General features: G+C 36.9%; 1 protein-coding gene across 9 annotated transcripts; it reads left to right on the top strand.

Annotated features, from left to right (window-relative positions):
- Positions 1-6,694: 6,694 nt before the first annotated feature.
- On the top strand, positions 6,695-13,226 carry LOC107830289 (polypyrimidine tract-binding protein homolog 2). 9 transcript variants are annotated; one of them, XM_075255500.1, is made up of 12 exons: positions 6,695-6,937; positions 7,985-8,188; positions 8,422-8,631; positions 8,772-8,832; positions 9,877-9,939; positions 10,048-10,121; positions 10,672-10,764; positions 11,078-11,135; positions 11,533-11,637; positions 11,743-11,824; positions 12,313-12,425; positions 12,638-13,226. In XM_075255500.1, exons 3-12 carry the CDS (start codon positions 8,567-8,569, stop codon positions 12,983-12,985), a joined length of 1,062 nt encoding a protein of 353 aa, XP_075111601.1. In that variant the 5' UTR covers positions 6,695-6,937; positions 7,985-8,188; positions 8,422-8,566; the 3' UTR covers positions 12,986-13,226. The 9 variants fall into 9 exon arrangements, with proteins under 9 accessions (XP_075111601.1, XP_016513294.1, XP_016513295.1 ...); XM_075255503.1 differs by having other exon boundaries at positions 6,835-6,937; positions 8,407-8,631; positions 8,775-8,832; XM_075255502.1 differs by having other exon boundaries at positions 6,836-6,937; positions 7,998-8,188; positions 8,775-8,832.
- Positions 13,227-13,486: the final 260 nt, after the last annotated feature.

Below are 13,486 nucleotides of genomic sequence, written 5' to 3'. Positions count from 1 at the left end.
CTAATCTTACCACATATACACCCTAGACACAAATTCAACTTATGGCTAGATGCACATGGGAGACTACCTACTGTTGAGAAGCTACAGAAAATTGGTATTCAAGTTCCTCAAACTTGTGTATCTTGTGGCCTAGATGAAGAACGCTTTGAACACTTATTCTTTGGTTGTGACTACAAGAATAATATCGGGCAAAGGCTACTGAATTAGCTTGGTTGTCCGAGGCGGATAAGTACATGGTAGAAAGACGTGAAATGGGTGACAACCTATGCTAGGAAAAAGAAAGGATTTGGGACAATTGTCTTAGCTGTCTTTGGGATGATGGTATACCTTATATGGCAAGATAGGAACAACATCAAATTTTAGAGTGGCAGCTCGTCACCAGATAGAATGTGTAGAGAAATTGCAAGCCATATACACATCAGAGGCAATGCATATCTCAGCTAGCAGAAGCATTTGGAGGCATTGAACTGGTTTTCTTAGATAAGTTTAGTTTCTTTGTTCTGTCAAATGTACTGTATATTTGTCTATAGTTCAGATCGTATAGGTATTAACATGTATGTTATAGTTGAAATCAAAACCTAATGCCTTCATGACCACTTAAACTTATAGGGCTTTTGAAAGCCGATACACAAACTTTTGTCTTTCCCATTTAAACACTCAAACTCGTGAAACCTATAACTAATAAACACATTTTACCCTTGACCCTACGCGCGTGTATTACATATTAGCTAACGTGTCCATCCAGTCAGCAAATGACCAATAAGACTGGTACACGTCAATGGCGCGAAATTAAACCCCAACCGATTGGGGTCCCCCCTCTTTTAATCAGTACACCGACAAACCCTCCCCCACTTTTCGTCTTTTTTCCTCTCTCTAACCAACCCTCCCCTCTTAAACCTAGGTTAAGCAATGGTTGAAAATTAGTCATCCCCTTCCAAAATAAATCTTAATCACTCCAAAACCAACCGATTAGGGTCCCCCTCTTTTAATTAAAAGCTGATCGAGCTTCGTTTGGTCTGAGCTTTCGATTTCAGTCACGTTATAGGCTCTGAAGGTTAGTTTGTTTCTTTTGATGTCGTTTTCTTTTTTGTTTTCTAATTTCTTGTGAAATAATGTGGGTAATGTTTGATAGTTAAAGCTATTTTTGTCTGCATGCACAATTTTTCATCTGCTATAGTGGAAGCCATTTCGCCTTTTGGGATTTTATATTAGGGATTTTATATTTGGGGAACACTCGAATATTCACTCTTTTTAGGGGGTTTGTCTTTTTCATGACTGATCTGGCATTTGGGGTTAAAAAATTAGGGCTTTTGTTTGCATGCACAAATTATGGGATTTTATATTAGGATTTTGGGGAAAACAGTCGTATGTTCACTTTATTTTAGGGGTTTGTCTTTTTCATGAGTGATATGACATTTAGGATTAAAAAATTAGGGCTTTTTTGAATATCAAAATATTCTTGTCGCCCATTTTGTTAAAGTTTATGGCTTTTTAGGATTAAAGTGTATTTGACTTGTCCCTCCCCCCTTTTTTATAGGTTTTAATGGCCATCTATGTGAAATTACAGTTTCATCATCTAGGGTGGTTAGTGGCTGACCCAATTATGAGGTATGTAAATAGTCAAACTTGGCCAGTTGTTCTTCAAGCTGACATTGATGAATTACATATAATTCAATTTCATGATTGGGCTAAGGATATGGGGTACTTAACAATAGATAAATATGCATGTAAAATTAACCAAAAAGGAGAATTTAGATTTCTGAAATATGATGCTGATGTGTTAGCTTTCTGTCAAGACCTTAAGGATGAGAATTTTATTGATGTGTATATATGTCACACAATTAATACATCATGTATTGATTTGGACCTAGATGAAATGTTAAGTAGTGGTGGTTTAAATGTGGACCCCACTAATGTGTAGCCATTTGGCTTTAATGAAATGCCACATGGGCAAACAAGTGATGTTAATGTTAGGGCAACACACTCACCTAACAATGATATAAATAGGGGTGATAACACTCATGGGAAGGGTAAAGAGAGGGTTCCTGAAAGTGATTCTGAAACAGAAGAGTCTAGTGAAGATGAAGGTGAGTTCTATACCTTTCATTTAGCAACTGATGTTGAGGGTGATACTGAGGGTGATGAGCTAAGTACTGAGAGTGATAAAGATTATGAGGCTATTTCTGAAGATGAAGATGATGATACAAATGAGTCATTATATGGTTCTGATGAGTATATTGTTGGAGAGACAAGTGACCTAGAACCTGAAGTTGTTGTTGCTAGACAGACTAAAGTGAATGCAAAGAGTAGTAAATTAAGATCTAGTGAAGTTAATACTGATGAGATACCTAGTGGACTTGTAGGTATAGACCCTGATTTTGAAGACATGTATAAAGACAGGGGATCCAAATATGCTGGAAAGTTGGGAGGGGATGAGCAATATCTGGACAGTTCAGATCGAGGTAGTGAGGATACAGATGATGAAGTAGTTGAAGAAAATGTGGTGCATAACCCTCAACCAAGAAGATACAACAGCAGGGTATACTTTGATCCTGCTTGTAAGAAAATTTGTTTCTAGTTGGAAATGGTGTTTGAAAATATGAAATAGTTCAGATCTGCTTCGCAAGATTATGATGTACAAAGAAGAGTTCAAATTAAGTTAAGGCCTAATGAGCAACATAGGATTAGGGTAAAATGTATGAACTCAACAAGATGTAGATGGCATATTGTGGGAAGTTTGGAGGGACACACAGGGAATTTCATTGACAGCAACTACTATCCTATTCATAAGTGTTTTAGAGCAACCAGAAACAAGATAGCTAATACATCATGGGTAGCTAAACATTTCAAGGACAAGATTATCAACCAACCTGATATATAGCTTAGGAAGTTGCAAGATTTGATTAGGATAAAGTATGGTGTGTATGTGGAAAAATCCATATGTGCTAGGGCTAAACATCAGGTCATGGGTCAGTATCTTGGTGATTACAAGCAGGAGTTTGCTAGAATATATGATTATGCTGACATGTTAAGGTCTACAAATCCTGGCAGCACTGTTGTTGTGAAGACCTTCAAGGAGAAAATGCCTGGTAAAGAGGTGTTTGTGGGTATCTATATTTGTCTACATGCTTACAAAGTTGGTTGGTTAGAAGGATGTAGAAATGTTATTGGCTTTGGTGGAGCGTTTCTGAAGGGTGTATGTAAGGGTGAGCTACTATCATGCATTGGTAAAGATGGTAACAACCAAATGTACCCTGTTGCCTGGGCAGTGGTGGAAAAGGAGACAAAACACACATGGTCATGGTTTTTTAGGTGCCTGATGCATGATCTACAGCTCACTGAATCCCAAGGTGAGGGGATGACCATCATTTCTGATATGCAGAAGGCATATACTTCACCCTTATTCTTCCTTTAATTACTTATCTACTTAATATATGTTTCTGATATTCTAATTATTTTTTTCGTTGCTTAAGGGACTTTTTGCATCTGTTTCTGAGTTGTTACCAAATGCTGAGCACAGAATGTATGCAAGACATATATGGAGCAATTGGAAACAAAAGTGGAAATGAGAGGAAATAAGGAAGAAGTTTTGGGCCTGTGCAAGGGCTTCATTTGAAGCATATTTGAAGGCTAAGATAGATGAACTAACAGAATAAGGTGATAGTAAGATCATTGAGGACTTGCTGAGATACCCAAAACAATGTTGGTGTAGAGCATTCTTCAAAGGTTGAAGTAAATGTGATTATGTGGAGAACAACATGTGTGAGACCTTTAACAGTTGGATCTTGCCTGTTAGGCACAAGTCTATCATAACCATGTTAGAAGAGATTAGAGTGAAGGTGATGGAGAGGATGACTACCATGAGAGAATTTGCAACAAGGTGGATTTCTAATGTATCTCCTATGGCAATAGGGTACACAGAGGAACAATCTCAATATGCTGTTAAGCATGAATTTAAATGGAATGGGGATACTGGGTATGAGATACAACATGGGGTTTACAAACATATTGTTGACTTCTCCAACAATACATGCACATGTAGATCATGGCAGCTCAAAGGAATACCATGCTCCCATGCAATATGTGCAATGTTTTTTAAGAGATTTGAGCCTGTTGACTATGTAACCCACTGGTACAAGAAAGAAACATACCTGAAGGCTTTTAGTTGTTACATACAGCTAGTAACCAACATGGAGATATGGCCATCAACACAGAATCCAACTGTTGAGCCTCCTGTAATTACCAAGATGCCTGGTAGACCTAAGAAAAATAGAAAAAGATCTCAATATGAACTTAAAAAGAAGTTTGGTAAGAGATCAAGGAAAGGGATACCAATGACATGCTCTAACTGTAAGACAGTAGGCCATAACAAGAAGGGGTGTTCTATCCTGGTAATGTATTCAATTTGTTTTTGATTGTGTCTTGTACTTTAGTTGTTTCTATATCTCATTTTATATTTTGGAAATTTCATAAAGGACAAGGACCTGGAACAACAAGAACCAGTAATGCTGGTGCTACTCAACCATCACAGGCTGCTCAAACAACAACTCAACAATCAGGTCCTACAAGTTCTGGAACTGCCAGGGCCAGAAATACTCAACCATCAGCTGTTGCAAGTGCATTTGTAAGTATTCATTTTTTACTTTAGTTAATCTGTATTAGGACCATAATTTTTAAATTACTAGATAGTATTTTATCTTACATCAGGATACTAGAAGTATGAGATCAAGAACTTCTGAGGATATTATAGCTAGTGTTAGAGGAAGGCCAAAAGGTAGTGGACTTCGAGAAAGACCAAGAACTACTGGATTTGGTATATTGTTTAGTGATACAGGAACAATGATAGAAAGGGTAAGATCATTAAGGATTTGAATTTTTATTTATATATTAGTAGTTTGGGTACTAATTTGGCTTCCTATGCAATATGGAGCAAGAGATAGGGTACATTCTGCTCCTACAAAAGTAGTGGAAGTTGGGCAGACCAATATCGATCTTGGATACAGTGCACCTGGACTAAGGTGGCAAGGAAGAAATGCTATATCACAAAGGCAACTTCAACAACAGTTGAGGAGAAGACAAACTCAAGCAAGCCTTAGCCAACCTCAAGTCCATTCTTTATCTCAGCCAAGCCAGTCTCCATGTCCAAACTTGAGCCAATCTCAGCAAAACATCAACCAATCTCAACCTTGAAGACGACTGAATGTTTGTTTTTGTGATAACTTAAGTCTGTTAGTTGCAGAACTTAATTTGTATGTTAATTTAAGTCTGTTTAACTATGACTTTTCTTTTGGAACAATGTTTAAACTGTTTCTGCTACTAGACAATAGTTTAGTGCTAATTTTGTCAACCAAGAAGGCTGATCGAACTTGGTTGTTTATATATGTGTGCTTGTTTATGTTAAAATTTCTTTTCATTCCACAAAAAATACATCATTCATTCTGTCATTATCATTGTACATAGGGTTATGAAGACACTGATTAGTGCTAACTACACTAAGAAGAAAGTTACAATTATTAGTACTACTACAACAACTAAAGTCACAATGATCTTCACCCTCTTCCTACGCTGTAGTCGATCTCTCTCTCTAATTCTTGATAACAACCCTGAAATTACCTGTTTATAGTGACCTGGAAGAGGTAGGTCCAACCACCTAAAAAATTACAAGAATCGGCTCGACTATAGTTTGAGCACCCATAAAACCTTCTTCCTGAATTTATTGGCTTCCAAGTGATGCAAATATGAGCTTCAACTCCACAATGATAAAATACAGGACTTTGATTCATTATCACAGTCTGGAAAAGAAAAGAAAATTAAAGAAAGCTTCAGATTTTAAGAAATATGAAGGAATGAAGCTTCAAATGCATATAATAGAGGGATAATGTGTTTTACACTGAAGGAATAAGAACCCACTTAAATAGGCCCCATTTTTTACCGTTGGGCGTTGGAAAGGGGGCTCTCACGCTCCTAAACGTCGCGACACTCACGCAACAGGCTGGCTAGGACCAACTGACGCCACATAGGATGTGTCAATGATCAAATATGTTTATTAATTATAGGTTTCACGAGTTTGAGTGTTTAAATGGGAAAAACACAAGTTTGTGTATCCGCTTTTAAAAGCCCTACAAGTTTAAGTGGCCAGGAAGCCATTTCGCCTATAGATTATAGTTGAGTAATTAGTTGTCAAGTAGAGTAAAGGAAATGGTCAGTAGTTCCTGTATTGTATTGAACTTTTTGGTTAAATAGAATAAAATTTTACCAAAAATAAAAATAAAATTTGTGGGTGATATTTCTCCTCTTAATTTCATAACAAATAAATTTGACATGTTTATTGCACAATACATGAGCATTGAAAATTAAATTTTTATCATTAATGAATTAAATTACTCGAATCTTTACGATAATACATTTTTTTAGATTACCTGTACGATATAACTACACAACCTGAAAGAAATAATCATTGAAAAGTTCACCCATTTGATAACCTTTCGCATCCATGGTGATCAGAAATTTCATATGTATCCAATTGTTAAATCTTATAGTTGAATCAAGGCGAGTACCTCGATCTGGTATCACAAATATAGTTTATAGTTACATCGACTTCATTACAAAATTTAGTTTGTCTCTACATGACCCGAAAATAATTTGATGTAAAAATTATTTGACTTATAAGATCGTAATAGGCCATAAAACAAATATTGTTATCCAATTCTTTAAAGAAACATTTTCATATTATTCAGTCTTTGAACTTTCATTAATCGAGTTTAATTTTCTTATATACTTTGCACTGGTCATTCAAGAGCTATATATAGTCATATATTCTTCACCATAAAAAATAATACTAATATTCATATCAATTAATCGAATACTGCGTTGTCACGACTCAAAGCTGTGTGCTCTTCCGTTTCCGTCCGTGAAACCCTAATCTCAGATAACATAGGTATGGCTGCTCTAAATCTATACTTTCTTTTTTCATTCTAATCAAAACGTTGTTTTAGAGATTCTAGTTCAATATCACATGATTAATTTTTTCCTCATTCTTTTGTGCCCTAATATGTCTTCTTCATTCTAATTTAAAGGTTTGCGTTTGAACATTTTTTGACGGCGACACTGATTTCAATGAAGTAGCTCGTTCCCCCCTTTTTGTTTTTATATATTCGATGAGTTTGAGTAGAGGGATTGTACGATGTTGTATGTTTTTTTCCTCCTATACAATTCTGTCCCGGTTAATCTGGTAGTCAATCCAGCTCACAATTACGTTCAATCACTGCCCGACCCGGGTTTGTGGTTGGTTGGCCATAAAGTTGATGTCTTTTTAGCTGCATAAATTGGATATGTTGCTTAATATTTGTGGATAAATTAATTGTTTTCCTGTTGGTGGAAGCTTGTGATTGGCTTCACTTTCCTTCAGGTGATGTTTTCTAAGTTCTTCACTTAAGTATTTATTTTTGGACTGATGTAATGTGATGACACCACTATAACATGGATTCGCCAATGTCATTGCATGACTGAAGTATTTATATGCCATCTATCGTTCTACCTAATTTTCTCTTTCTTTATTGGTTCTTCGCTGTTAACTTTGCGTGCGATAAGGAAAAATATAGTGGGTTGACCCTGATTTTAAAAAACCGGGTTGAGAAGGCTATAGTTACACAGTATATACCTTCATTTGAAAGCTTAGTATAAGGGACTTTCCTAGTATGAATAAGAAAGATAATTTATGGCAATAGTTGTACTTATTCTAAATTATATTCTTGGAGAATTGCTTTCTATTTAAGCGCATGCTATTATATTACACAAGATTACATATATTTTTTGATAAGGAAATTACACAAGATAACATTTTGAGTACTGCGCTGGCACCTTTAGCATCAAATTTTATATAGTTTATATACTGCTTATAATCCAATCAGGCTCTTAGATTTGAGAGCTCGCGGGGTGTTATTATTGAGCGAATACCATTTTAATTTTGTTATTCTGTTTGAAGCTTGTGTTTATAGTTCGGATGGCATCTGGGTCTAGCCAACCCCAGTTTCGATACACACAGCCACCATCAAAGGTCCTCCATTTGAGAAACTTACCATGGGAGTGCACAGAGGAGGAGCTGATCGAATTGGGGAAGCCATTTGGTAAAGTTGTTAATACCAAGTGTAATGTTGGAGCGAACCGGAATCAGGCATTTATAGAGTTAGTAAGTAGCTGTTCAAATTTTGTACTGATCTGCACCATCTTAGTGCTTGGTCAAGTTTGCTTATATTAATTCTACTTTCTCAAAAAATAAAATTACTCACCTTTCCTCCTAAAAAAAGAGAGAGTTCGTAAGCAGCTAGTTCACCATGATCTTTCATTACATTTCCGTTTCTTGTAAAACTGCACGTCCTTCAAAAATTGATTTTCTTATTTCTGAAGTGTTAATATGTGTAGGCAGAATTAAATCAAGCTATTGCAATGATATCGTACTACGCCTCTTCCTCAGAACCGGCTCAGGTACGAGGGAAAACCGTCTACCTACAATATTCCAACAGGCAAGAGATAGTGAACAACAAAACTACAGCAGATGTAGCTGGAAATGTGTTGTTGGTTACAATTGAGGGGAATGATGCTCGCCTTGTCAGTATTGATGTTTTACATTTGGTAAGGATTACATCACTTCCCATGTACCTTGGTGGATAGGAAATCTTCTTCATAGAAAGGTTTTTCTGTAGTTTTGGTAATTAGGTTGGGCTATTTCATGCTTTATTGAGCACTCTTTGACATGAAATTGAATGGATCAGCAGGCCAGTGTCCAGGATATATCTTCAGTGGCAGCTTATTGCTTCGGGAGAAAGAGCGAATGTGTGTTTGTCTCCTTTCTCTTTTGCTTAACTCAAGCTCTTCCTTCCCTTCTTCTCCTCATCTAACTTTCCTGACTTTCTTGGAGTGTCAGATGATTCTTATTCCTCAAAATCTTCTTCCCTCCTTAGCATATGCATAATGGAGTTGCAGTTTTTCGTTGTCCAAGGCAAACTTGTTGCATGTGCATCTGGAAACTTGCAATGGATGCGAATTTACTTGTTTTTCTTAGAGTAATAATGTCTTTTCAATTAATTAACTTGAAAGTTTACGATCCAACTCAATTAGGCTCAACACAAAGCCAGATAACCATCTACGACTCAGATATTTGGTTTCTAAACTTACCCTCTCCATGACTTGCTTGTCTTAAATTTTTTAAAACCTTTTAACTTCGATACTAGCGTAAGAAATAATCTCCTTCACTCCAGTTTTAGTGTTATTAGGATGTTAGTAGACGGAAAGTTTTGTTTTTTTAAAGACAGCTTCAAGGAATGGAGCTTGTTCAGCTTTGGGCCTAAATTTTACAAACCTGAGGCGACTTACTGCTGCTGAGAACTTCTCTGATTATGAGCTTTGTTTGACAAGGTTGCCCTTGTAATGAAGAAATGAGACTTAGGCTTTATTAACAGTCGTGAAAGCTAATTTTTTTTCTTGTGGAATTTTCTGAATATATGAGTGGTTGACCTAAATTTGGTGACTTCAGTGAACTGTCTCTCATGTTCAGGTAGTTTTGTTTGCATCACATGTTCATGTTCCGGTAGCTTTGTGCCTTTGTTTTGTATCCTTCCTCCAATCGATATCCTTCGCATTTTTAGAACCCCTTTAGGTCAACTGTTGTGAAATACTCCTTGATTAGAAAATATTTGCAGTATTATTCTGTGATGGTATAATTGATAATCATTAAAAACAGAAATGTCGTTTATACTATTTGTTTCTAATACGTGAGAAGAGCATGACTGGAATTGCACATTAGAATGTAGGATTTTTCCAAATATATAATTTTTAGCATTGAATAGATCTATTTCTTAAATTTTCCTATTCTTTCAGGTGTTTTCAGCTTTTGGATTTGTGCACAAAATCACAACATTTGAGAAGACAGCTGGATTCCAGGTATTTATGCTTCAGAAAGATGGATTTGACCAAGCTTGATTAGTCTCAATATGTTTGTTGACCTCCTAATTAACTGACGAGTCCCTCACCTCCTTGAACCCTCTTCAGGCTCTGGTGCAATTTTCTGATGCAGAAACCGCTACTTCAGCAAAGGATGCCCTGGATGGAAGAAGCATTCCCAGGTGATGTTGGATTATATTTTGGCTGGGTTAAGGATCATTTTTGTAGATGTGGTGCATATACATTGGGGCTGGACATCTTTGAGGAGCTTTTTAAGAATTTACTGAAGGGGTACACACATGCTCCTTAGCCCGTTCCATATATTTATATTGACATTTCAGGCACCTTCTTCTTGTGTTCATTTAAGTTCTAGTTAATGGGGGATAATAAGCTTATCAAACTCTGCTTTTTAAATGCTGCTACAGAAGGCATTCATAACTACGACTTTCTTAAGAAAGAGGGCTGATCCTTGTAAAAATGCTTGCAGAAAAGATGATTGTTTGGTCTTCCCGTTTAATTTAGTTGGCTAAAATTCAGATGGTCGGCCGGCTGCTTAAATGTACCTATGCTCAGAGCTATTAGTGGAATTCTGATTTCTATGATCTTGTGAAGGGAAAAATATATGCTCTAAATTTTCATACTATACTCAATTGCTGTTCTGGAGAAATATTTATTAGCTACTTCTTGTTCATGAGGGGCAGTTAACTGATTTTTTCTTCTCTCATGCATTAGTTACTTGATTCCAGAACTTGGACCATGTACACTTAAAATCACATATTCTGCTCATACGGATCTGAGCGTGAAGTTTCAGAGTCATCGTAGCAGGTAAAAATGATCTCCATCTTCCTCCTCTCACGCACATGCACTATTTTTCGGATAAAGTTGCTGGGAAGGAAAACTTCTGTATACAAGCAGTGCACCAAAAAGTAGAGAACCTAATGAAAGACTCCCAATCTTCTATACAAACATACACATTCATAATTGATGACTTGTTTTAATTATTGAAAGCTGTTCATATAGATTGCTTTTGCGCAGTCTTCATCATACTTTATTATATAGTGTATGTGACTTAATTGTTTGGATTTATTATTGCCTTCCTCTCTTTGAATCTTAAATCGTGTATATGGTTCTGATTTAGGGATTACACCAATCCTCACCTTCCTGTTGCTCCCTCAGCCATAGATGCAAGTGGTCAGGTAATGCGTCAGTCACAGCTCTCTCTCTCTCTCTCTCTCTCTGTGTGTGTGTGTGTGTGTGTGTGTGTGTGTATGCAGGCATCAGTTGCACATAGAGGATTTTCTAGGATTGGTAAATTTTTGTCTTCCAGTTTCCTTGTTGCTGGTGTTGTGCTTTCTGTGGGATTACTTCATGATACTGCCCTTTCATACAGCAGGAATTAACCAGATAAGTTTGAATGTGTATCCTACACTAATATGGGATTGAGGCTTAGTTTATTGATTGGTATGCATGTATGTCTTTACATGGTGTGCAAATCTTTTTCTAGTTTGTGGTTTGAGATATGTTCCTAGGTTGCAAGCTTGTCTTGAGATGCTGTTTGTCCTTTCTTTGAAATTTCTTCCATCCGTGTCACAGTTCAGTTTGGGTTTGGATGGGAAGAAACTGGAACCTGAGAGTAATGTTCTTCTTGCTTCCATTGAGAACATGCAGTATGCAGTTACCTTGGATGTCCTACACACGGTAACATCCCTCTTCAGTTGCTAAAAAAAAGCTTTTGTACATTCTCTTGTGACCTGTTTTCTGAGTTGTTTTATTGCTTCCTCATTTTCCTTCATATGTCCTCAGGTTTTCTCAGCTTTCGGTCCTGTACTAAAGATTGCTATGTTTGATAAGAATGGAGGGGTTCAGGCTCTGATACAGTACCCTGGTAAGATGAAATGCAGCCAATAATTTGCCAGTGTTTGTTCTTACCCTTGCAAGTCGCAAGTCACCACTTTATTGCTCCAATGTTCTAAAAGCATTTGGCATAGTGGCCAAACACTGTTCTCAGCTTCTTGACATTATATTATGTTTTTATTTATGTATGACATTCTATAGTCAAGAAGGCTACTTTCTAGTGAATATTTATTGGGTCATATACTTCCAGCAGTCCTTTTTTTCAACTTTGGTTTTCCTCTCAAGCGTCTTATGTAAAAGAAAATAGTGGGTATTAGTCAAAAAAATGTTTTCTTTTTTTGATAAGGAAATATTTTAGACTGGTTAAAAAAATGTTTTCAACTCTCGTATACTCTGAAGAACACGGTTTCCTCTTGTGAATTGGTGCTGTACAAACTCAGAAGTAATGGATCTGAATTGATTATTCTATACTTAGATGCTTGTGAGTTGAACTAAGCAATAAATTTGATAATTCTACAGATGTACGCACAGCTGTTGTTGCGAAGGGAGCTTTAGAAGGACATTCCATTTATGAAGGTGGATATTGCAAGCTTCATATCACTTACTCTCGACACACTGATCTTAGTATAAAGGTAAAATCAATTTTGTGGAGAAAGCTTTATTAGCTTAATTTTGTGGAGAAAGCTTTATTAGCTTGAGATATTACTCTGTGACGGGAACTCTGTGATTTAGTGTCAACCATCTCTTATCTGCTCATTTCTTATACTCCCCTGCCTCCTTAGCCTTTTTTTTTCCTTTTCCTTGTGAGGGGCCTAAAATGAATGATTATCATTACTGATTTCAGGTTAATAATGATCGCAGCAGAGATTATACAATCCCAAATACCCCTATGTTGAATTCTCAACCTTCAATCTTTGGGCAGCAGCCACCTCAGATAGGAGGTCCAGGTGTTCATCCATACAGTGCCCCTGCCCATTACGCTCCAGCTCCAGGTGTTGCTCCGCCTCAGCATTCTGCAGGCTGGAACTCTGCTGCCGCCACAGCAAATCCAGGAATGCCAATGCAGATGCATAATCACCCTTACATGCCACCTGGTAGTGTGCCTTCACAGATGGGTTCTGCGGTGATTCCAATGCATGGACGGAATGGCATACCGTATTCTACTGCAATGCCTCCTTATCATCAACAGTAGCACTACCGTGAAACAAGCTTTTCATACCAGGGGTCCATAATTTTGTTGCAGAGAGATGTTAGCCAAAATGTGACAAGTCTTTTGGTCCTAACTGCATATCTTGGTTCTTTTTGTCTGTCGTAGCTCTTTTCTTTTGGGGCACTGAATGGTCCCGTTGCTGCTTTTAGACACTGCATTGTACAATATTCTTGATCATCTTTCATCGGTATGAATTATATTATGGAGCAAAGGCTTTGATTCACGCTTGTCTTGTGTGAAACTTATTAGCTCGTCGACTCTTTCCCATTCATGTTAAGTTGAAAACAAAGAGTAAAACAAAGGACCACCAAGTGTGCCAACACATGGAATCTTATGGCGTTTGTTTCAAACTTTGGGTAAACTCAGTTTTGGAAAATTTCTTCTTGTTTTATAACATATTTGTTTGATGTTGTTTTCATTTCTTTTGAAAGTTTTCAAACTCAGGTTTTCGAATTTTGCATAAGCTAAAAAGCAACGTATAAA

The sequence above is a fragment of the Nicotiana tabacum genome, chromosome 6 (genome assembly GCF_000715075.1).
Source record: "Nicotiana tabacum cultivar K326 chromosome 6, ASM71507v2, whole genome shotgun sequence".
NCBI classification, from domain to species: Eukaryota; Viridiplantae; Streptophyta; class Magnoliopsida; order Solanales; family Solanaceae; genus Nicotiana; species Nicotiana tabacum.
This window is presented reverse-complemented; position numbering and strand designations above follow the sequence as displayed.